This window comes from Perca flavescens, chromosome 15 (assembly GCF_004354835.1).
Source record: "Perca flavescens isolate YP-PL-M2 chromosome 15, PFLA_1.0, whole genome shotgun sequence".
In the NCBI taxonomy this organism is placed as follows: Eukaryota; Metazoa; Chordata; class Actinopteri; order Perciformes; family Percidae; genus Perca; species Perca flavescens.
The window spans coordinates 24,757,579-24,783,297 of NC_041345.1; the positions used below are offsets into that span (position 1 = coordinate 24,757,579).

The window sequence follows — 25,719 nt, forward strand, 5'->3', positions numbered from 1 at the left end:
GGAGAGAGAGAGAGAGAGAGAGAGAGAGGTGGGGGGGGGGGAGTGTGTGCTCATAAAAGTTAAAACATTTAGAGACCGACAACCCCGTTAACATTCCCTGATGGGTATTTTTATGAAATATATATATTTTAATGGGAGGGAATTACATTATCGGCTATTTGTCGGCTTCTTGAGCCGTGTGTCGCCAATGCGCACATCGGTTTGAATTATGTTTTTATATTTTTTTATTTGCTCTCACGATCGCTTCACTGCTAGGGTTGCAACTGCAATAATAGGCTAAAGCAACGACAGTTTATGGAAAGCACCCGTGTAATTATGGTCAGATCTTGGTCCTGACGAGGGAAGTGATATTGATATGAGTAATTTATGCATCTACAGCGTCTGCAATTTTTCTTTCCTTCCTGTTTTAGCATTTTCAAGGGGAACTACACTTATATCATGCCTGGTGAGGCATGTCTACAGTATGCGTGCACGTGCCTGTTAACCAGCATGCAACGGGTGGTGATCACCGGTGATTGATTCTGCACAGACCTGGCCCATCGCGAACGAGCCTATCGTGTGTTTAAATGCCTTATGCTAATTAAATTACATTTTCAAGGGGAACTACACTTAAATCATGAAGTTGTTTCACTAATAAAGCGGTTTCAGGAAGCCATGCCTGGTGAGGCAATAAAAATGTAAAATCATATTTTAAAATATCAGAAACAAAGATGATGGCAAGAGCAACTTCATCGACCCACAGTTTCAACGCATTCGGCCCTGACAAAACGTAGCAACACACGTTTTAAAACTGAAACGGGGGTGCGTTTATTACCCCGGGTTTCCAGACACGTCTCTGCTGATAGGCTATCACCTGTGACACAGACAACAAACGAGAGACACGCCCTCCAAACGAGAGAAAACTGCAAACTCTGGTTCATTCTTGCAGTTCAGTAAAATGTCAGCCTGGTGTGGTCTCTTGCGTCCATCTCTGAGGGGCGCGGCAGCAGATGAGCGTTTCTGCTGAATAGACAGGGATTTAACCAGACAATGATGAGCTGCCACAATAAGTCCCCTTCATACTTCATTGACTGGGAAACTACATCAGAGTTACAGAGATGAACCACGGGGATCTTTTTTGCCAACCAACAGTGTAATATTTCAATATGCACTCAATAAGTTAATTTGACTGGCAAAACAGTTAAAGTCCTTCTGACATTACACAATAATAAAAGTCATAATTTATAAAAACTAAAAAGTTTTGGATACATTTTTACTTCTTTCAACCATATGTTAAATTAAGAGTCAATGTGGATTTACATATTGCAATAATATCATAATCCTACAATGAATCTTTGTGAAAACTAAACTTTACTACTTTGGCCAGGTCATCATAAAAAAAGTGAATTAGTACATTCATGATTTTGTCCATGTTGATATTAGCTGCTTTATTTAAATGTATTAAAAACGTGGCATTGTTTATCTTTTCATATAGCTAGCTAGACGTTTAAACTCTGGGACAAGGCCGTTATGTTTAAATACCTGCCATGCTAATTCCAAACAGACAGCTTTATCAAGGTAGTTTGGGCTTCAGATAGCTACAGTATCACGGTCGGTCAGTAAAGGTAAAGTCTTATTGGTAGTCGCCGTTGCCGGTAACGTACTCGTATGACAGGGTGCACGGACCGAAGCTTTTGTGACTAGCATCTAATGACTAGCCAGCCCTGTCTTACCGCTGCTGCCGTCCGGTATCCTTCAACATGCGCTGCAGAAGCACCCGGCTCCCTCAGTTTGAGGCACCAAGTGCTAATAACAGCTTCCCGTCTCCACCCTTTTCCTCTTGTCCTCTATTCATGCCCAGCGCTATTTGTTTTAACTCCTTTCTCAACTAAAGCTGCCTGTATCTACATGCTCCAAGTTTGACCACGGAGACCACACCGCACTCTCGCTTTTCGGCAAAGACCCGCCCTACTTTGCATTTGATTGGCTATAACTCGTTTCATTGGTAGGTGGAAGTTCGATGATTAAATCCAGTGCATCAAAACAAATCCCATGTGGACTTTTTAATCTATTTATTTTTCTAAAATATTCATATGCCAGAAATCCGGCACCAGGCCCGATTACTTTCAACTCTGTGTTAGTTAGAGCTGCGTTCCTCTTATATTGGTAGGTGAAATCAATTGACTCTTTTCATTTTTTCCATCCACTTTACAGCACACACAAATATTTATTTTCTGTCTTTTCTTTAATAGAACATTTTGCACAGAACATAAAACATTTTTTGAACAGATAATGGATCACTATAAAACAGAACTAAATTACTCCTGGTGTGGGAAATTCACACACATCTAAAGTACAATGTTGGAACCATTTCCTTCTTTTTACATCTAATATCCAACTTAATATAATAAATATAGTCTTGCAGTATAAAGATATTTCTCGAAACACACACGCAGGCCTGTTTGAACTCAACAGTAACGTTACCTGAAAACATAAACATCACACAGATGATTTAACGTCATCACTCATTTTACACACACTTTAGCAACAAAACTTAACGCTGGGTGAAGATTACTACGGTTTTAAAGGAACACGCCAACTTATTGGGAATTTAGCTTATTCACCGTAACCCCCAGAGTTAGACAAGTCCATACATACCCTTCTCATCTCCGTGTGTGCTGTAATGCTATCTGACGGCTCCAGCAGCATCAGACCAGCACAGAACATGCAGGTGAATGGTTCCAGTAATCCTACTGCTCCGAATAAGTGACAAAATAACGCCAACATGTTCCTATTTACATGTTGTGATTTATATAAGTCAGCGTGTACAAAAAACAACGTAACATGAGACACAGCCGTCTTCTAACTGTAAACAAACCGGGAACTATATTCTCAAGCGGAAGAATATAGTACTTGGGCGGAGTGATATGCAAGCCTGTCTGAGAATATAGTTCCCGGTTTGTTTACTGTTAGAAGATGGCTGTGTCTCATGTTACGTTGTTTTTTGTACACGCTGTGACTATACAAATCACAACATGTAAATAGGAACATGTTGGCGTTATTTTGTCACTTTTGTCACAATTGGGAGCAGTAGGCTCGTTGGAACCAGTTACCTGCAGGATCTGTGCTAGGCTAAGCTAATGCTGGAACCGTCAGACAGCGTTACAGCACGCACAGAGATGAGAAGGGTATGTATCGACTTGTCTTACTCTGGGGGTTATGGTGAATAAACTAAATTCCCAATAAGTCGGCGTGTTCCTTTAATGTTGGTTTGGAGTAGGGCTGTCCACGAATATTCTAAATTCGAATATATATTCGAATAGTTTTTAAAAAAGGAATTTCGAAGGTGAAAATTAATATTCAAATTAAAAAAAAAAAAAAAAACGCTCGCGGTAGCAGAGGCTGTCTGCCGATAAACTGTAGCTGTCATATTTCACGGGACCCGCGGTTTTCATGTTCCACTTATTTAGCCTCAGAGGGGGGAGAGAGAGCGTCTGAGATCAGAGCAGACGGCTCATGTATAATTACGACTTTATGACATTTCATAAACAGCTGACTCGTCTATCACCCCCTTTCTCCATCTCACTCGTCTATCTCTCCCTTTCTCCGTCTCACTCGTATTTTCCTCAACTTTCTCCGGCACACTCGTCTGTACCTCTCCCTTTCTCCGTCTCATTCGTCTGTTTTCACTCCCTTTGTTTTCTACATGTATCGCTATCTTTTTAACCCAACTTTCTTTTCCTGTGTAACTTGCCTCTCACTCTCTCATCTGTCTGCGCTCTGTAGAGTCCCAATGTTTACCCCCCAGAATGCGAAGACTTCATTGGCTGAGTGGTATCACGTGGGATGGTTTAACTCACATGCAATTGGTCTGTGCGTTTCCTCATCCACTAAACCACTACCGTAAAGAATACAAAAGCTGCGCATATTAAAATAGAAGTGCCCGTCAGGTTTTAATTCATAATCTTTTGTTTTGGTCCGGGTCCGGATGGGACGGCTTCTAGGTCTGGATCCGGACCGCGGTCCGCCAGTTAGTGACCTATGGCCTAGAGGGACAGCCATTATCATACGGAACAGTAGACCTTGGGTTAGCGAAGTAGTCATATCAGATAAAGATGGCAGATTTGTTATAGCAGCCGGGAAATTGTGTAACAAGCAGGTCGTTTTGGCCTGTGTGTATGCTCCCAATTGGGACGACAATGATTTTATAAACAAACTTTTCTCCACCCTCCCGAATGTTGACAGCCATCTCCTCATAATAGGGGGAGATTTTAATTGTGCTGTAGAACCTGCTCTGGACCGATCCTCACCAAGGGCTATTCCTCTGTCTAAAACAGCCACAGCTATCAAACATTTAATGGAGGAATACAGTCTATTTGATCCCTGGAGATTTGCAAATCCAAACAGTACAACAGACCTACTCCCGAATCAATTTTTTTTCTACTTGACACTAAGTTAATTCCCTCGGTTAGACAGACAATCTATCACAGTATCATTATCTCAGACCATGCCCCCGTTTCATTTCACTTACATTTCACTGACTGCCCTATACCACACAGAAACTGGCGCTTAAATCCACTCATGTTGTCCGACCAAGAGTTTACAGAAGCAATTAAAAAGGACATATACAGGTATTTATGGGCACAAACTCCTCAGGGGAGACCACATTTGGAACTCTCTGGGAAACACTTAAAGCGTTTCTGAGGGGCCATATTATCAGCTTTGCTGCCCACAATAAAAAAATGCCACATCTCCCTCTCCGGACTTATATCAGAGAAGGCTAAAATTGCAAAGCATGTTTGACCTGGCATCTACTGAAGAGGCAAAACAACAGCTGCTTAGAGCACGCCACCTGGTTTATGAGCAGGGTGACAAGGTCGGAAAATTACTGGCCCATCAAATTCGCCAGTCTTATGCTTCATGACATACCAAAAATTAAAGACCTGTCTGGGAACTTTACAACTCAACAAAAAAAGATTAATGCCACATTTGTCAATTATTATAGTAACCTTTACACTTCTGAATGCAACCCAAATCTTGAGTATAGCAGTGTTTTTCCAAAACCTAAACTTTCCAGTACTTAATGAGGATGATAGGGTGGATTTAGAACGCCCTCTGACACAGGATGAAATTCAGGCAGCTATTTCTAGCTAAATTATCGCCAAAGGTCTTGCTAGGCGTCTTGAGAGGATCCTCCCCTCTCTCATATCACCAGATCAAACTGGGTTCATTTGAGGTAGACATTCCTCCTCTCACACCCGCAGGCACTTTGACATCATTTTACGAGGGAAACTGTGGGGGCACCTGAAGTGGTCTTGTCACTAGACGTGGTGAAGGCATTTGATAGGGTGGAGTGGGTTTTTCTTTCATTCAAAAAATGGAGGACTACCCCTATGTCTATGGTGGGGCGTATTAACCTAGTCAAAATAAACATTGTTCCCTGCTTTCTCTATCTTATATTTGTATTCCCTTGAACAAATTCAAAGAGCTAGACAAAGCCATATCCAAATTCAAACATCCCAGGATCAAGAAGCCTCATCTAGAAAGAACAAAAAAGGACACACAGTCAGGGAGATAGGGCACCAAGCTGTGTTAGGATGGAAAATAATTTCACTCCAGCCTACTCCCTTGCCACTGCATACCAAAAGTCTGCTACAAAGACAAACATTAACAATCCCGTTGTAATTCATTCTCTCAGGATTTGGACACAATTTAGAAAACATTTTAACTTACAGGGCATCTCATTCAGGGCACCACTACTGCATAATCACTTGTTTAGAGCCTCAAAGCTCGACCTAGCTTTCAGAGCTTGGCATTCAAATGGCATCTGCTACATACAAGACCTTAACATAGATGGGGTATTTGCCTCTTTCAGTCAGCTCTCAGAAAAATGTAACCTTAAGGCCTCTGACAATTTCCAATATGTTCAGATAAAACATTTTGTTCAACATAATTATCAAGCTTTTCCCCATTTGGCAACCCCAACATCACTAGATGAATTTCTGGCCATAGCAAGGCCAAAGAGAGGCGCCATCTCCCTCATTTACACGTTCATAAGCGGCATAAACCCACAGACAGCAGCTAACATAAGAGCATTTTGGGAAGAGGACCTGGGCTTCAGCTTTTCAGATGATGAATGGAGCAAAATTCTGAGACTGGTGCACATTTCTTCACCATGCTCCAGACACGGCTTGCTACAATTTAAAATTGTTCACATATTGCATTTCTCCAGGGTGAAACTGGCAAAACTGTTCCCCTCTCTAGATCCGTTATGCAAAAAATGTCAGTGCTCCAGCTTGCTTAATGCACGTACTGGGCCTGCCCTCGCTTATAAACATTCTGGGAGGCGGTATTTACGTCACTTAGAGACGCTTTAGGCATTGCTACTGAAATCCATCCAGTCACAGTCCTATTCGGGACCAAGCCTGTTGACTCCCACTCCGGGTGGTCAGGAAAATCTCACACAGTGGTGACATTTACAACTTTACTAGCCCGACGCCTTATCCTGCTGAATTGGAAAGGCTCAAAAATCTCCATCCCACACCAGGTGGCTTAACGACGTCATGTATCATTTAAAGTTAGAAAAGATGAAATACTCACTCAGAGGAAACGTGAGAGAATTCTATTGTACCTGGGTCTTCCATGGACTATTTTGATGAGGTTTCTGCGGTGGACTGGGAAGATGTGTAGTGCTACCTTGAGGATAACTAAATGACTTGCCTGTATTTAATTATTTTTATTTAACTTTTTCATTTTTTATTTATTTATATTTATATATATATATATATATATATATATATATATATATATATATATATATTTTTTTTATATATATATATATATTTTTATATATATATATATTTTTATATATCTCACTGACGGCATCAAAACTATGAATGAACACATATGGAATTATGTAATTAACAAAAAAGTGTGAAATAACTGAAAACAACATTTTAGATTCTTCAAAGTAGCCACCCTTTGCTTTTGTTGATAACTCTGCAAACCCTTGGTGTTCTCTCAATGAGCTTCATGAGGTAGTCACCTGAAATGGTTTTCACTTCACAGGTGGGCCTTGTCAGGGTTAATTAGTGGAATTCTTTCCCTTATTAATAAAAAAAGCAAAAGGTGGCTACTTTGAAGAATCTAAAATATAAGACATGTTTTCAGTTATTTCACACTTGTTTGTTAAGTACATAATTCCATATGTGTTCATTCATAGTTTTGATGCCTTCAGTGAGAATCTCATGTCATGAAATAGTCATGAAAATAAAAGGAAACGCATTGAATGAGAAGGTGTGTCCAAACTTTTGGCCTGTACACAATAACTAAATATCTGTCTTTAATACTGTGCATATATCATCAAATGTAAAAATTCTGAAAATACAGCCGTTAAGCTCTCGCGCAATCGTTACCCTTAATGTCCTCATTATCAGTCCGAACTTTAATACTGTTCATAAAAAAAAAAACCTGCATGAAGAAAAGTGTGTTTGCCTATTACACATTCTTTCGTCTTCAAATTGTAACTCGGAGTGGGGGATACCACTAGTTGATGCTGTGATTTTGGCAAGGTGTTATCAATCACAAATTGTTGTAAACATATAAATACTGCGGTGAACCCGTGCGTAATGCTGCATGATGGCACTGCTGGCCCTGCAGGAGGACTACACTAATGGAAGAATCAGGAGAGAAAGAGACTTCAGGGACCATGATAACTGGCTAATATGCCGATTTAAATTCCCTAAAGCTGAGCTCTTGGATCTATGTACTGAATTGGGTCCAGTAGAGAGGGGAACACGCCGGAACCGTGCCAACCCAGTCCAAATACAGGTCCTCGCCACTCTGGGGGAAACTGGCTGTTTTCAGAGGGAAATAGCTGACAGCTACGTGTTTTTTTTAAATAAATATTATATATATTCTTCAACTTCATCACGAAGGCTTGTTTGGATATAATATATAGTTCTGTTAAATCTTATCATATAGGTCTGGTATATCGAAGCTGTCCCTGAGTGCCGTAATGCCTTCCGTTTTGGACGTATTATTAATATATGTAGTCTATAGATCAGGGTTCCATACACTGTGCAAGAACAGGCCGAAATTATAATTCAATTGGCAGCAATTCCTGAAAGTCAGAGAAGTTTTTTGCTTTTTCTCCACCAGACGTCATGATACAGTGTAACAACCAGTGTCATTCATATACTGATCAGCATTCACGAGTCCTTAGAATGCCGGCAGTGCCCGCCCCGCCGATTAAACATGTCAAATCTGCCAAAATGAAGGACGACGGCACGGAAAAACACTGACGTCTGGTCAGTGTTTTTCCGTTTTTCCGTTTTTCCGTGACTGACTTCGCCAGACTGTCTGTGACAGCCGATTAGCTCATTTATCATAGGATCTAAATGGAAAAGTGGACCCAGACATTTTAGGAGTTCTCCCCCCTTTAATTTTTCCCATGTACACTGTGATGGTGGATCCAATGAAATGCTTTGTCAGCCGAAACTTTTTATTTTTCCAGGGAGAGAGGGATGGAGGATATGCACGAGGGAATGAGGAGAGTGAGGACACACAAACACATAACCATTGGTTTCCCATTGTACAGTAATCACTAGCATGCCGCTAAGAAGACGTCTTTGTCCCCACAGTCTTTGGAATAACAGACTGAACGTAGCTTAAAAAAACAATAGCCAAAACTTGTTGTCTAATACCCTTTTCATTCATCAACTGCCCAGGGCCGGCGATTGCTATATAAATAGGCGACCTAGACGATTGCCTAGGGCGTCAAATGTGTTGGGGGGCGCCGTGTCGCCCTTAGGTCTACTTCCCATTAATAATAGAATTAGAACCACGAGCGAAATAAAAATGTTTATTAAACATGATCATCCTATGGCGCCCCCTCAGTCACACGTTTACTTGTCAACCTTTCATTACGCGGGTCAGACTCAAACACACGGAGCTCTGAAGCTTGGTGTCCACTCTCTCTGTAGAAATAGAGACGAGCAGCGGGACAGACACGGAGCAGCTGCAGCGCGCCTTCCCTGGTCTGTGCAGCTTCAGGTTTATAATGGACGCGCTCTGCTGTGGGCATGCTGCGGCAGATGTGTCCCTATTTCTGCGTAGTTTTGTGTTTCCACCTCCGATGTAGACAGCGTAGCCTACAGCCACTTCCCTAAACTGTCTCATTCAGAGACCAGCGTCCCAAACGGGGCTCTGTGTCTGGCAGGAGGTCTGACATCTACCGTCTCAGCAGAGATATCACGTAATGCACAGCAGACTATGGGGCAGGTGGATCATTTTCTGAAATATAGTCACTGTATTCTTGTAAATAATAGCCTATTGTATTATCACTTTACTTTTCTCAAAATATCACGACTCCTCCAAACCTCAGAGAACACAAATGAGATATGCTGTATTTTGAATGTGCACAAAGTTTTGAACATGAGCAGAAATCTTGCTCAAAACACATCTGAAATATTACAGTCCATGGGGTTTATTAACTCATTAAAATGAATTCATGTATCATTCAGGTGAATAATTTTAATATGCACATTCATCCACAGACACGTGGGGGCCTGGATTGTAGAGAAAGAGTGATCGCTGCACCCACTTGTCCCATACATCCCGTATTGCTGCCAATTTGTCTCGCTCCCGTCGGCCCTACCTCGTTTCTCTGTCATCAAAGCGGATGAGATGGGAGAAAACACAGAATGTTTTCAGAGACATGTGGCTGGGAATGTTGCCCTTCCACTGTCCGCGGGATTGCTGTTGCTTCACTTTTTGACTCGTACACTCCTGCCAAAATGAGCAACCCAATGCAAGCATGGAGGTCTGCCATATCCACATCTATCCACATACACATGACTTCCCTCTAAATTTATCATCTCAAGTATATCTTTTTAAACTGATGGTTTCATGAAAATATCTTTGATGTGGCTGAGAGCATATCTGGTGGGGCCAGGAATCTGAAAAGTTTTTTTATCACATTAGCAGCACTAAGTCTACCCTGTCGTTCAAGTGGGGAGAGGGACCATCATTTTCCATTTTTGGAAGGTAACGTGTCTGCTGGTGGTTGAGAGACAACAGAAGGGTCAACCCTAGAGTCTCATTTTCTTCGGAGGAGGATGCCTCATAATCAGGGTCCTCCTCAACATTATCCTCAGTCTCTGACACATTCTCCTCTATCTCACTTTCAGTATCATAGAGCTGTGACAAATATAGGGGAATTGAAGAACAACCTGCATGTGAAAGTGACCTCAGAACAATCTCACAAAAAATGACCAACGCAGGGTTAACAAAGCCACATTTACAATTATCCACTTCATTACTTCCAATTTCCACTTGCTGCAGAACATCTGCAGATCCGCTCCGGAACGGCGGCGGAGTCATTAGGTTTCCACCCTTGTGTTGACTTTGGGTCAAACTGACCCGTTTTCAATTTTTGTTTTTTATCATAAAATATGTGGACACCTGGATGAACTGATTGCTCACACTTAAACACAAACAGGTGTGGCTGGGCAGTCCCTCTTCCAGATTGCTTCGTTTGTTTGGACTTTGGGTTGAGTTACTTTTGCGATCTATCATTGCTACACCTACACACATCCGTGCACTACACACATTACCGATAAACTGATTGCATGTTTACCTTTGTTTATTTAAATACATTTGATTTAATTGAGCAAACACGTGGGTTCTCCACACTTTGTCGTACCGAAACTGATATGACTGATATAGGTAGCTTATATGACTATTTGACTATACAACTTATGACTTGAAATGTAGGCCTACTGTATATGTAGGGGAGAGCGGGGTAAGTTGTCACATGGGTAAGTTGTCACACTGCTCATAACTCCACCACTAGAAGCTCTATCTCAAAAATCAAATAGCCACTTTGTGTGACTTCTTCTTCTAAAGTCAACTTCGTGTTCACATGTGGTCAAGGTTGCTCTAATCTGAGGTTAGCACAATTTTCTTATTTTTATGCTTAAAAAGTAAAACAATTACACTTTAAATTTTATGCAATACAACTTTGTTAGGTATGAATGTTAAAAATAATTATTTTGCACAAAATAGAGGAGACAATAACGTGTCTTTTGATACTTTAGCTGAATTGCTATGGTGACTTTACCTTGAGATTAAGCCAGCATTAGCACATGTCAGTTTGGGGAAAGTTATCTCAATGACTTTGGGGAAAGCGGGGGGGGGGGGAGGAGTCAAAATCTGGACCTACAAGAACAAGGCAGCTAAAAAAAGAAACATTATACAAGAGTGCTTCTGCCTCGTCTGTGTGGAGCCATTTTCGTCGTCCAAAAGAGACCTGGGTAAAATGCAACAAATGGGCCCATAATGCTTGCACCTTAGGCCAGGCAATTTATGTGTGCCAGAATTGTGACTCTAAAGATGAGCCTGATTAGTCAAATACAGGGCATCTGTTTGATTCAGGTTAAACATGTTAAGTTAAGCAAGTTATTTGCAGCTTTCCATTCAGTTATCATGAATCTATGTGCAAGCCAGAGAACGTTAGAGTTTGAAGTTCAAAGTAAAGTGGTCTTGCCACTTAATGTGTTTTGATTGAAATGTGTATTGTTTTTTCTCTAGGCATGATAGTTTATATTTCCAGTTCTGTAAATCAATATTCACAAATGAGTTGTGTTCTTATTTTTTAGATAATCTAGTGTGACAATTTACCCGCCGACGGGGCAAATTGTCACAAGTGTACATTCTCTATTTAACAGTCTACAACTCCGTAATGAGATAAGATATGAAAATGTTATGAATACAACATATGTTCCCAAGACTTCCTTCTTTCATTTGGTATGACATTTATACTATTGGGATGTATGGTGCTCAGTAAATGTTACGACAGTGTGAAAAGTGTGACAACATACCCTTCTCTCCCCTATATATTATAAGCTATAGGCCATTTCTTCAGTATTTACCCTGGACTTGGCAGAAGTAGGCTTACAAAACTCAATCTCGCCTAGGGCAACCAAAGGGCTAGAACCAGCCCTGCAACTGCCCTTCCCATATAGTACATTGCCAAAAACAATCCGCACACACCGAGGACCAACGCAGGGTTAACAAAGCCACATTTACATTTATCCACTTCATTACTCCCAATTTCCACTGGCTGCAGAACATCTGCGGCTCCGCTCCGGAACGGCGTCATTATGACTTTGGGTCAAACTAGAAGTTCTTTACCGCAGACTGTTGAACGAGAGTATGTGAAAATCCAAAAAACAATTACAAATTATATTCCTGCTTTTTGAAATATTTTTGCTTTTTGAAATGTATTTGTATTAATCCAAAAGACAGCTAAAACTATACTTCTGCTTTTGAAAATATATCAGCTCAAGAACAGTGGAGACTGTGCTTCTGCTTTTGACATGAGTTAACCCAAAAACAGCTAAAATATATTTCTGCTCTTGAGACTATAATACTGCTTTTGATTTTGGTTTATGAGTGCTAATGTGCCTTTAGAAATATAATCGTGCTAAGTTTTTGTGTTACTGATATTACTATAAACATGCTTAGAGACATTTTAGTGTGAGTTGCGGTGTGAAGCTGCCTATTTGGCCCCGCAGTTGGAAAGAGGAAGTGTCTGCAAGAGGCTTCAGATACATAAGTTTCTTTGTGTAACTGTCTGTCTGAACCTGCACAGCTGGAAAGAGGAAGTGCTGTTGGGGCCCTGTGTACAGGGGTAGGCTCTGGGTGCACATAAGAGGTGAAAAGGTTACTGCTCTGACCTATTGATCAATGCAGTCGAACTGAGCCGTTAGATTCTATGTTAGATAGAAAAATGCATATGTATAAAGGAAATATCGTCATATGAGATGGTTTTTACGTATATCCAACCTGATGCTGACTGTGAAAAAAAAGGCGTCAAGGTTGGTTTTTTTCCATGTTGACGGGAAGACAACACAAGGGTTAAATTCAATATGCGTATCTCCACTGACTGCAGAACGCAGCCGTTCTACTGGACCAATTGCAAATTTTGCTGTGCAATTAATTGTCTCAAAATAATTGCAATTAACAATGTAATTGTCTCTTTCAGTCAAACCTAAAAACATGTATTGATGAATTACTTATTTAACAAATTCAACCTTTGGATGAATTCCAGGATACAGCTTTTAGTTTTATCGCCGTCATGTGACCCAGATAATGTAATAACACGAGGACACAGCCATGTGAAGTAAACCATGCCCCAAGAAATAGCATAGCTTTAGCTCAACAGTCTGACCAATAAATCACTTATATAATCACAATGTGGCACATCTAAACAAAATCAACAGTTACCAGTCAAAAGGACCTTAGCTAACATCAGCAATTAATTGCGGATAACAATAAGAAACCGCGATTACGTAAAAGAAATTGACAGTTATGTAACAATTACGTAATAACGAACAATAATGTTGAACAATTGTGTTCTTTCATTTGGTTTGACATTTATACTATTGGGATGTATGGTGCTCAGTAAATGTTACGACAGTGTGAAAAGTGTGACAACATACCCTTCTCTCCCCTATATATTATAAGCTATAGGCCATTTCTTCAGTATTTACCCTGGACTTTGTGTTGTCTTGCTTGACTTGATAATGAGCAGACGAGGTGTGAATGCTGAGTTTTATATTTACTCGACAACTTGCACATAACAGTTCCGTGCTACCCACATGGATACATTCTGACCCCCTTTTCTCCCTGAGGCTTCCGCACATGCCTAACTACTGTGGCATGCTGGGTAATGCAGTTCTTCACTTAATGTATTCATAACATCACATCTTTCCCCCTATAACGAAGTCATATTTACCCCATAGCCATCTTAAAGTGCTCTAACATAAACTATTTATTTATTTATTTATTTTTTTTACATATATACCTATATATATATATATAAACACAAATACGAACATCAAGACCCATGTCGCCCCTTTGGTCGGCAAAACCCAACTAAAGAGACTTTAGCAACTCTCAATCAACCTCTGAGGTGGCTGAACAGGTCTCTTAGGTCTAGCCTGTCCTTCCATAGCTGGCGATTTCGACAGTTCTGAAGGTGTCATCGCAGTTGGTGATGCAGACACAGCTGTCAGACCACTGTCAGTCAGCCCTGTAGATTCAGCCGTGTCCTGCCGAACTGTCTCCTGAGCTCACTGACCTTCTCAGTCGTTTGTAGTTGAAGATCTGTGCGGTTCCTCCTCAGAGACAAGCCATTCTCCGTCTGGATCCTGTAGGAGCGTGGAGCAACCTCCTCCTCCACTAGACCCTTTTGTCTCCATGTGCCTGTCGAGATGTCCCTGAGACGCACCATGTCACCCGGCTTCAGCATTGACAGGCGTTTTGCCGTTCGATCATACAGCCGTTTTTGTTTTGCTTTTTGTTCCTCCTTAACTCTACGGACCTTGTGCGTGCCTTCGGGCGTAAGCAAGTCTTCATTTACCGGTAGGTTAGAGCGAATGCGTCTACCCATCAGCATTTGAGCTGGTGATAGTCCGTTCTGCAGAGGTGCACTCCTATAAATCAGTAAGCTTTTCTGAAAGTCATCTCTATCCTGCGCTTTTTTCATCATGGTTTTTACTGTTTTCACAGAGCTTTCTGCCAAGCCGTTGGACTTCGGATAGGTTGGGCTCGACGTAGAGTGTTGAAACCCCCATTCTTTGGCAAAGGCAGCAAACTCGCAACTGGAAAACTGGGGCCCATTGTCCGAAAACAGCTCACATGGGACACCATGTCTGGCGAAGACAGTCTTGAGATAACTGATTACTGCCTTGCTTGATGTTGATTGCAGCGCTCCAACTTCTGGATAGTTTGAAAAGTAGTCGGTGACCAACATGTAGCTCTTTCCGTCACAGTCAAATAGGTCGATTCCCACCTTGTAGTAAGGTCTGTGGGGCACCGGATGAGTCATCAGCGGCTCAGCTTGTTGTTTTGGCCTGTGAGTGTGACAAAGTTCACATGACTCTGTTGTCTGGCTGATGTCTTGGTGGATTCTCGGCCAGTACATTACTTCTCTCGCCCGTCGTTTACATTTGACTTCTCCGAGGTGGCCTTTGTGTATCTTTTGGAGCATTTGTTTACGCAATGATGACGGAATGACAAACTTGCTCCCCTTCAACACTACGTCATCCACCACAGTGAGCATTAAGTCTGCTTCCCGTATGAACGGAGCGATCGTTATCTTTCTGGACAGTACCGCTAAAGTCAGCGAGGTGGTGGAGAACGGTGTAGTGATCCAAGACACTTTCACTCCTGTTCTCCCGCTGGTTAGTCCGGCCATAAGGGTAACGATCTCGAATGCTCCTCCGTTCATCAAAAATGAAATGTTGGTAAAAGAGTTACCCCGCTATGGACAACTCGTCTCTCCGATAAAAATGGTGTCTTTGGGCTGCAAATCCCCGCAGCTGAAGCACGTCGTGTGTCACCGGAGACAGGTGTACATGATACTCAAAGACACGACAAGTGATCTAAACCTGTCCTTTTCTTTTAAAGTGGAGGGTTTTACTTATATGGTTTTTGCCTCATCGGAAACGATGAAATGCTTTGGATGTGGAGTGGAGGGGCATTTGATTCGCTTCTGCCCGGTGAGGGGGGTGGAGCGGCGGCTGCCGGCGGCGGGGGCTGCAGCTGGCTATCCCCTGGCCGTGCCTCCCGCCGTCCCGGTGGTTGATGGAGATGTACCGGCGGATCGACAGGCACCGGTGGCCGCGTCGATGGGGGCGTTTTTGCCGGTGGCGGGAGATTTGCTGGGAACGGTGGCCCAGGGTGCTCCGGTGGTCGTGATTTCCATCTTGACTGATGGCCCCTCCACTTCAGGTGATGAGGCACTGAGTAGGCCTACACTAAATCAGATCACTGATCTAAGTAAAACAAATGAGTGCGTGAACACAGTAGGCCTAGAGATGAATGAAAACGTGTCAGTGAGTTTGGATCTGCTGGTAGATGACGAGGAGATGTCTGATGAGGAAGTGCTGAAAATTGCGCAGAAGAGGAAATTGATTGATTCTGTGCCAAATCGCTCAAAAGCTAATAAAACAAGCAAAGTATTAAACACTCCACCAGAGTCAGAAAGTGATTTTATTATGACTCAGGAGGACCAGCTGATCACTCATCAGACTCCTTATCTGCCAGTGGATATTAAAAAGTTTCTGGAGAGCACTAAGGGAGCCAGGCTGCCCATAGTAGAGGAGCACTTTCCTGATCTCAGGCTGTTCATCCAGTCAGCTCGGCCTCTCACCAGAAAGTCTGGTGAAGAAGTGCTCACAGATCAGGAAATCTTCCGTCTAAGGAAACTTATAGTTAAAGTGAAAGCACAACTCATCACAGATGATGATGAATGTTAATCATGTGTTCTTTCTATACTTACTGTCGTGTATTTCTACGGTTGTTTTTTCTCTCTATCCATCTATGTGTGATTTTAACATAGGGATTTTAAACCTGATCGGAACCAGAGCTGATTTTAAAAGAGCTGCTCTTTTTAAGCTCATGGAGATAAGGAAGTTGGATGTGATGTTTTTACAGGAAACCCACAGCACCACAGATATTGAATGTGACTGGAGGAGGGCTTTTAATGGGGAGGTGATTTTAAGCCATAAGTCCAGTCTGAGTGGAGGGGTGGGGGTTTTATTTGCCAGGAGTTTTTTACCAGTTTCTTTTGATGTGGATGAGATTGTGCCAGGTGTTTTGTTGAAGGTCACAGCTCAATATGAAAAGGTGAAGTTAGTGTTTTTAAATGTCTACGATGGGGTGGACAGGATAGCATTTTTAAACATTTTATCTGATGCCATTGAAGCTTGTGGGGATGAGTATATGTTTTTTGGGGGGGGTTTTAACTGTACGGTTGATCCAACCCTGGATAGGAATCATCCTGAACCTCATCCTGCATCGTCCCACAGGATCAGACAGCTAGTGGAAAACACATGAGCTGTCTGACCTGTGGAGGGGTTTTAATAGTGACCATAGGCAGTACACCTGGAGTCACTCAAGAGACAAGTTTTATCCCTGGCTAGATTAGATCGCCTCTATTGTTTTAAACACCACTTTAATATCTTTAAAACGTGTGTTATTCAGCCTGTGGGTTTTTCTGATGTCTGTCTTGTCTCCTGTTCTGTTTTTATAAAAAATGTTCGTTTAAAGAGCGCCTATTGGCATTTTAACTCAGTTCTTTTGAATGACCAGGCTTTTAAGTCTGCTTTTAAGTTGTTTTGGTCTTCCCACAGAGAGAGCAGGTGTGGTGGCAAATTTTAAGCAATGTCTCAAGAAAGAAGGAGTGCGGGCAGAGGAAAAGGCAAGGGCAGAGGAAGAGGAAAAGGCAGAGGAGGCAGAGGCAGGAGCCGGGACAACACACGGGTAGTGGACAAAGACACTTGCTACAACTGTGGCGAGAAAGGGCATTGGGCCTACGAATGTCCCCACCCCAAGAAGGACTCGTCTAAGGGACAGCGCAACGACCCTCAGCAGTTTGCAGATTGACAGGCGGTGGGGGATGGAAAGAGTGGTGGAATGGACGGACTGGATGACACGAGTGCGCCTGTTAAGGAGGGTAACGTGCACACACACAAAGATACACATGCTTGCAATGAAGACCTGCTTTCCTGCATACCACAAACACCTACACCACCCCCAAACAATAGGCAAAACATATTAGATGCAATACAGCATATAGAACAGAAGGAATTAGCAGAGAAAATGCCTACTTATGCTATGTATTCATCAGATGTGTATAAAAAACTGCCTACAACAGTGTTGACAATACAGGGGAGGGAAATAGAATTCTTGGTTGATTCAGGGGCTACAAATTCGCTACGTTATCACACAGTACTTCTTGACATGCCTAACGTAACAGTTAAACATTGTACTGTGCTTAACCCTGCTTCTCTTATGCCTACACCAGAGGAGGGAGAACCGCAAGACTGTTTGGCAGAGCTGGCGCAAACATGCACACCTCGCCCAGATCTTTCGGATACTCCCTTGGAGAATCCAGACCTCATTTTGTATGCAGATGGGTCAGCCTCGCGCTGCCCACAAACAGGACAAGGACAGGTAGGCTTTGCTGTAGTTTCTGACACTGAAACTATGATTGCTAAATCTCTCCCAAACCATTTGTCTGCACAGGCTGCTGAGCTGATTGCCCTCACGGAAGCATGTAAGTTGGCTGATGGCTCATCGGTTACCATCTTCACGGACTCAAGGTATGCTTTTGGAGTGGTGCACGACTTTGGTGCACTGTGGAAACACCGACAATTTCTTAAATCTGACGGTAAGCCCATTTTACATCATTTGATCAACGATCTTTTGACTGCTATTCTACTACCAACAAGGGTGGCTGTATTTAAATGCACTGCACACACAGGGGCGCAAGATGCTGTCTCTAGGGGTAACAGTCGTGCTGATATAGCTGCCAAAGCAGCTGCACGCCTGCCCCTCACACTTGACACCTTAGCTCTCACTGCAGAGGATCACTTCTCCCTTCCAGAGTCTGTGATTGCTATGCAGACACATGCTACACCACAAGAAAGAAAACAGTGGAAAACAGTAGGGTGCACCTTTAACACTGGCATCTGGCTAGGGCCAGATTCTAAACCATGTCTCCCAAAACACTTTTTTTCCCCACATTTTGCTAAGTTGACACATGGGTTAGACCATATCTCAAAAGGGGGAATGGTGGTAGCTATCACGCAGACATGGTTTACAAAGGGGTTCACTACATTTGCAGAAAAATTTTGTATAGCTTGCATAATATGCGCGCAACACAACATTGGCAGAGGAGTGAATGTAACGCGACAGGCAGCACACAAACCACCAACATGACCATTTGAACATCTGATGATGGATTTTGTTGAGCTAACACCGTCAGAGGGGAAAAAACATTGCCTCGTTATGGTTGATATGTTCTCTAAATGGGTGGAGGTGTTCCCGGCCAAAAGACAGACAGCTTCAGTGGTGGCAAAGGCTCTAATGACTGAAATCATTCCCAGATGGGGAATACCTAGCCTTTTGTCTAGCGACAATGGAGCTCATTTTGTAAACTCCGCGATAACACACATAAGCTTGTTTATCGGGATAAACATCAAGACGCATTGCGTTTATCATCCGCAGGCTTGGTGGAACGCATTAACGGGACGTTAAAAGCAAAACTAGCTAAATGCTGTGCAGACACAGGCCTCCCTTGGACAAAGGCGCTTCCTTTGGTCCTAATGTATATTCAAATGCGTACACAATCTCGTTCCAATCTCAGTCCGTATGAGATTCTGTTTGCCAGGCCTCCTTATGTAAGGACAGAAATGCCAAAGGCGGCAATTACCTCAACAGCTCTATGTGAACATGACATGTTGAAATACTGCACCCAACTTTCTTCTGCTCTTTCTGACATAAGAAAACAGGTTTCAGCAGGTCTAAACCAGCTGAGGCACCACTGCATAAGCTCCGGCCTGGGGACTTTGTGGTGATCAAAAGCTTCAGGAGGAAGAACTGGCAGTCCAGACGCTGGGAAGGACCCTTCCAGATCCTCCTGGTCACTCCCACAGCAGTCAAGGTCGCAGAACAATCCACGTGGGTGCACGCAACACACTGCAAACAGGTTCCGGACCCAAGAGAGGTGCCAGGTTCGCTTACACCTGCAACAAGTGACGAGCAGGTTCCCGAGGAGATTCGGGGGGGGTCCAAATTTGTACTGGGTTTAGTCTTCATTACTGCATTTGTGATCTTTGCATTCATAATGTTAGAAAAATATGATAAACCGCTGACTGAAATAACCACTTTTTCCAAAACCACTTCTCCCAATGACACAGACACACCCAGACACACTAGGAACACTAGTGAGGAGCATGGGAGGGGAAAGCGAGTGACGCGTTCCACAGTTTCTGCGTCTAGGAGTAGATGGCGTTCAGAGTACAACAGGTATCACAGAGCTAATGTTACTATCATGGTCAACACTACATCCACTCTTATGCTTCAGCCCTGTGACTATGTGTGGTGCAGGGAGAAAGGAGCATAAATAGGAGAGAGAGAGCAGGATTCTTTCCTTGGTATGGGACAGTGAAAAATGCACATAATATTGATCAGGTTCAGGAAAGTCTTGAGAATTTGAATGCTATGATGATTTCAGGGTTTGGAGAATTTCCTCCTGTTATGCGAGCTATGAGAAACATGCTAAGGCAGCATCAGATGGGATTGGACCTATTGCTAGCAGCACAAGGGGGATTATGTCACATCATAGGAACTCACTGCTGCACATTCATCCCAGACATTTCAGGAAACGTCACTGACTGACCATTCACCACTTGAATCTATTTTTGACTAATCTCAAAGCACATGACGTCCCAGAACACTATGCAGGATGGGACTGGTGGGCCTGGGGTTTTTCAAGGGGGATGGAAAGCTTGGTTAGCTAGATTTGTTGCACCACTAATAACTTTGATGTTTGGTTTCCTGATCTGTGTATGCTGCATAATCCCACTAGTCAAGAAAATGATTTCCTCCATCTTCATGGTAAACATGATACAGTATCAGGCACTTCAGAACACTGAGTCCTCTGACTTGTTTCCGTATGTCCAGATATGATGTTATATGTTTCTGATACTGTGTGAGACTGACTAAAAATACTTTTTAATGATTTTTACTTAGACGCGAAAGCTTGCTACTATTAAAGTTTTTTTTTGTACCGCTTTCAAAAACAGCATTTCAGCAATAGACAATTATATCCATAAGTTTGAATCTTAAGAAGTAAAGTTTGAATCTTTAAAAAAGGTAAAAAAGAAATTTTGTGATTATTTTGTAATCAAAAGGGTGGACTGTGGTGGCAAATTTTATTTTAACCATTTGTTTAATGGTATTGACCATTTGTTTAAAGATTCTTTTAAACCTCCACATAATCCTGTTTCTTCCTGTAGACTTAAAGGCACCAGTGAGAGAGCTGGCCTCGTAGACTATGAGCAGTAGCAGAAGTTATTTTCGATAAAGAATTGCAGCTCCTCATCTGTTTATTTTTTGCCGATAGGGTGAAGAAGGCTATAACACTGTCTGAACCGTATCTCTGTCTGTCTCCAGAGATAAGCAGGTGTTTTGTCTAATATAGGAGACACAGGAGCAGAATGGAAGGTTGAGAGATGATCTGACTGTCTATGGTATTTTTCTTAAGATAGTGACAGTATGCTAAAGATACTTGGAGAGGGATGGCTTAACGGAGTTTCTTCACTATATAATCTTTGGATATTTAGACTTTTAGTTAGTAATGCTCATTCAGTTGTACTGCATGTACCTGTGAATCTGTATTCTCATATTTTGCAAAATATAATAAATGCTCAAAGACCAGATTTTGGTCTTTATTCATTTTCATTTTTATCATTGATATTTACTAAACTCTGCTGCTGCAAGGTATTTCCATCACACAGGCCTGCTTTTACCTGCATTCAGCAGCGGTGGGACTTTGGCAAGGTTCAGATAAAACAACTTTGTCAGCAGTTCACTCGTAATGTCACTGGAGAGTTGTCTCGATCAATGAAGGATCTGGAGAGACAGGAGCAGCTTCTACAGGAGATCGAGGGCATTTAGTCTCCCTCAAGCCCAAACAGTCGGCTATAGCCAACCTGCTGGGCGTTTCAGCACAGGGAGCTCTGGTCAGGTCGAGGTTCATGAATATCTCACAGATGGATGCTCCATCTAAGTTCTTCTTTGGGCTGGAGAAGAAAAATGGACAAAAGAAGATCATACGTTCTTTACATACGGGTAGCGGCTCTGACGTCTCAGACTTGTCTGAGATCAGGAAGTTTGCTGCCGGTTTCTACAGAGACATCTTTAAGTGTGAGTGGTCAGATAATCCAGATGTGTACAGCAGCTTCTTCAGTGGTCTCCCTCAGGAAAGCCCAGAGGAAAACTCCCAGCTGGCAGCAGAGTTGACTATGCAGGAGCTGACCACAGCTATGGGAAGTTTGCAGAGCGGCAAAGCTCCGGGGATGGATGGCCTTCCTGTGGACTTTTTGGTCCATCTTAGGACAGGACCTGCTCGAGGTGCTGAACGATAGTCTCCTGAAAGGTAGACTTCCTCTGAGCTGCAGGAGGGCCGTCATCACCCTGCTACCTAAGAAGGGGGACCTAACTGAGCTGAAGAACTGGAGACCGATGCTGTGCACGGATTATAAAATCCTGTCCAAAGCTCTGGCCCTTAGATTGAGGGAGGTGATGGCGTCCATTATCCACCCTGACCAGACTTACTGTGTGCCCGGCAGGCTCATAAGTGACAATGTCACTTTAATTCGTGATGTTTTGGACCTCTCTAGTTCATTGGCTGTTGAAACTGGTCTTATTTCCATAGACCAGGAGAAGGCTTTTGACCGGGTTGAACACCAGTACTTGTGGCAGACTCTGGCTGCTTTTGGGTTCGACCCTGGTTTTATAGCCATGATCCAGGTTCTCTACAGTGACACTGCGAGTGTTCTTAAGATAAATGGCGGGCTGGGTGCTCCCTTCAACATCAAGAGGGGGGTGAGGCAGGGCTGCTCTCTCTCAGGAATGTTATTGTCATTATCCTTCGAGCCTCTGCTCCACAAATTAAGGAGCAAGATGAATGGTGTGTGTTTCCCTCAGTGTCCTATCTCTTTTAAGTTTTCTGTTTATGCAGATGATTTAATTGTTTTGATAAACTCACAAAGAGATATTGATGTTTTAAAAGATATTCTTAAAGATTTTAGTTTTATTTCATCTGCAAGAGTGAACTGGGGGAAGAGTGAGGCTGTGAAGGTGGGGGAGAGTTTGGGGGATCGGCTCAGGCTGCCAGGTGCTTTAGTCTGGAAAAAGGGAGAACTGAAGTACCTTGGAGTTTTCTTGGGGGATGAGACCTATGTTCAAAAGAATTGGGACAATGTTTTGGAGACTGTTAAAGGTCGGCTTAATAGATGGAAGTGGCTACTGCCAAAGATGTCCTTCCGAGGCCGCGTCCTTGTTTTGAATAATTTGGTCTCATCTTCCTTGTGGCATCGAATGGCCTGCATTGATGCCCCATCTCTGTCCTAATATAAATAAATAAATCTTCTTCTTCCTCCAAATCAAAGCTGGGAATTCACTTCAGCATCACCTTTTAAAAGGTCCCATGACATGGTGCTCTTTGGATGCTTTTATTATTTATTTGGCCTAGAATCTACATGTAAGTGTCCTTGGGCAAGATACTGAACTCCAAATGAATTAAGGATTAGCCAATAATAACCGGACCTGCATGAGTCTGAGGAGCAGTCACACACATGAATTTGTGTGTGATTGGCATGTAGTGTGCCAAGCACTTTGACCATATAAATATATATATATTAGAGTGATATTTTGATTTCCAAAAAAGAGGACACTTGGCCTGGCCTCGAGACAAATCCAGACAGTGGTGATTCTCAGAGGTTAATGAACATGCTTTATTATGCCTTAATTGTGAAAAAATAACTTCTGTAATAAAATAAAATCTGTAACAACATGTAACAAAATAGCTCTCTTTTAAAATAAATAAATAATATGAAATAATGTTCTAAATATGACCTCTTCTGTGTTAGAAAATCCAGCTTCAACAAAATCTCTTAATACCTTTTCAATGTAATAACATAAATAATAAAGACACTGAAACATATGTGCCAGCTTTGCACACGGTGCACTCCGCCTCCCACTTGTCCGGTCCCGACCGGGACGGTATGTGGGACATTTTTTTTGCAGTTCAACTGTGAAGCTGCACTAGTCTTGTTTTATGGTTGTAAGTGGCCTCATGTTTATACTTGTGCGCTAGTGTGTGCGTCGAGACGGCGTGTGTGTGTGTGTGTGTGTGTGTGGAGTGGGTGATATAGAGCGGGGGAGAAGTGAGAGTGACAGCGAGCGAGTCCTACCGACTCTAGAGTCATAGTGAGAGAAACAAAGTGTCTCCCCTGTGTTTTCTGACCACGGTGGGAAATCTTTAGCAGGAAACGCTTTGGCATTTTGTGTGTAATGCTGCTCTGCTGTCTGCCCTGGTCCCTGTCTGTCTGCCCTGGTCCCTGTCTGTCTGCCCTGGTCCCTGTCTGTCTGCCCTGGTCCCTGTGTATGTCAAGGGGGTAAGCTTCGCTTCAGAACTCGAGCCATCATGGCGCCATTTTGTTGCTAACTGGCCATCACCTCCTGTTAGCATTCCGCTGACCGCCATTTTTTTTTACGTCACTTGACTGCGAATAACTTTACATCTGAAGCGTTTAAAGACTCTATTTGTCCGTTGTTTAGTTCCAAAGAAACACGACAATGCATAAAAGGCTCCATTACCTTGTATCTCACGTTATGGCTCCGTAGCAGACGTTTTTGTAAAAATAAGCTAACGATTGTGTCATAACCAAGTGACTTACTGTCGCATAGTAGAGGAATTACCGTACAGTACAGGAAAAGCTTGCAGGCAGTTTTGACTTACATGAGATGTTTAGGTTTAATTACTAATGTTAACTAGCATGTTAGTGATCAATAATTAGCCTGTGCCCATGTTATCTCCTTACATACACCTACAGTCTCCGTATCTGTAAGATTGGGAATGATTGAGATTTCTCTTGGCACAGCTACCAGAAGACTTACAACTTTCAGACACGTTGCTCACGTCACATTCTCTCAGTTGGAGGCTGCGCAATAAAGCTGGCCATCACCGGAAAAGTGCTTCTAATAGCCTTCACTGGTCTCCGTCCAGAGCAACGGGGTCTATTGGTCCATTATATACTGTCTATGGTGTATGTGCGCGTCGCAGAGCCGCTCACAAGGCAGCCTCTCGGGAAATACGTCACACAACAAAGTAGCCTACTGTAGTACATAGGCGGAGTTTGACATTCGAGCCAGGGGGGGCAAAAAAATAAATTAAATAAAACTCATTGTAGCAACTGAGACCTGGGGAACACAGCACGATCACATATGGACAAAACAAACATGCTAAATAAACATAAGTTTATTTTTTTAAGCAGATTTGAATTTACATTGTAACAATTTAAAACCTCGAGCTCAATTTAGTTAAAAAAAGAAGTCCATGACGCATATAATTCTTGTGCGACAGATGCATAAAATCCACAACAATCTCAGTCCCCACAGGGCAGGCACAGACACAGGCGCTCTGCTGCTGCGCAGGCTGCACGCTTCTCTGTTCACACAACGCTGCCTGTTCTGCTTAACGTGAAAAAGCTTAACGTGGTTTAATGTACCTCAACAACTTTCACCAAATTTATCATGGCCATATCTTGAAATGAACACTTATGCCTGTCAAAAGAACTTGACAGGCTATGGCGAGGAAAAAGCTTGTACCTAAACAATGATTACCAAATTTCTCTCATATTGCTCCTCATGACCACTGAAAACTGTCAAAAAATCTAACCAGAAATGTGGTGATGATTGATCGTTGTTTAGGTATATTAAACCACGTTAAGCTTTTTCATGTTAGGACTTATAAAGCCCATGAGAACCGTTGGGAGTCAACCAACAGCCGCTCCGCTGCCCTGCTGAAAATGTGAAGCAGAAACGCTAAATGTCAGATAACGTCCATAATAATTGGACTTTGGGTTCTATTTTTTGACAGTTTTGGTAATTTTTTTTTTTTTTGGCAATGATTTGGTAATCATTGGTCATTGTTTACGTACATTAAACCTGACCTGCGCGAAAGAGAAAAAAAACGTATGAGTCATTGTACCCAGCACTTCTGGAAATGTACCTCCGAATGAGTCTCTGTCTGTCCCCAGCACATTTCAAACCAAACTGACGCCCGTGGGCAAGGCTGTGTTGGAGCACAATAGA

General features: G+C 42.6%; 1 protein-coding gene across 3 annotated transcripts in view; it reads right to left on the minus strand.

Moving 5' to 3' along the window:
• Positions 1-25,719, minus strand: part of LOC114569835 (uncharacterized) — a 37,548-nt gene that overhangs the window by 9,083 nt on the left and 2,746 nt on the right. For 2 of the 3 annotated variants that reach the window (XM_028599933.1, XM_028599931.1), the window contains exon 1: positions 1,713-1,745. The exons of the other annotated variant lie outside the window; for it this stretch is intronic. In XM_028599933.1, the coding sequence (XP_028455734.1) occupies positions 1,713-1,741 (29 nt within the window). In that variant the 5' untranslated portion in view covers positions 1,742-1,745. Of the gene's footprint in view, positions 1-1,712; positions 1,746-25,719 lie in introns of those variants that run through there. 3 annotated transcript variants of the gene reach the window in all.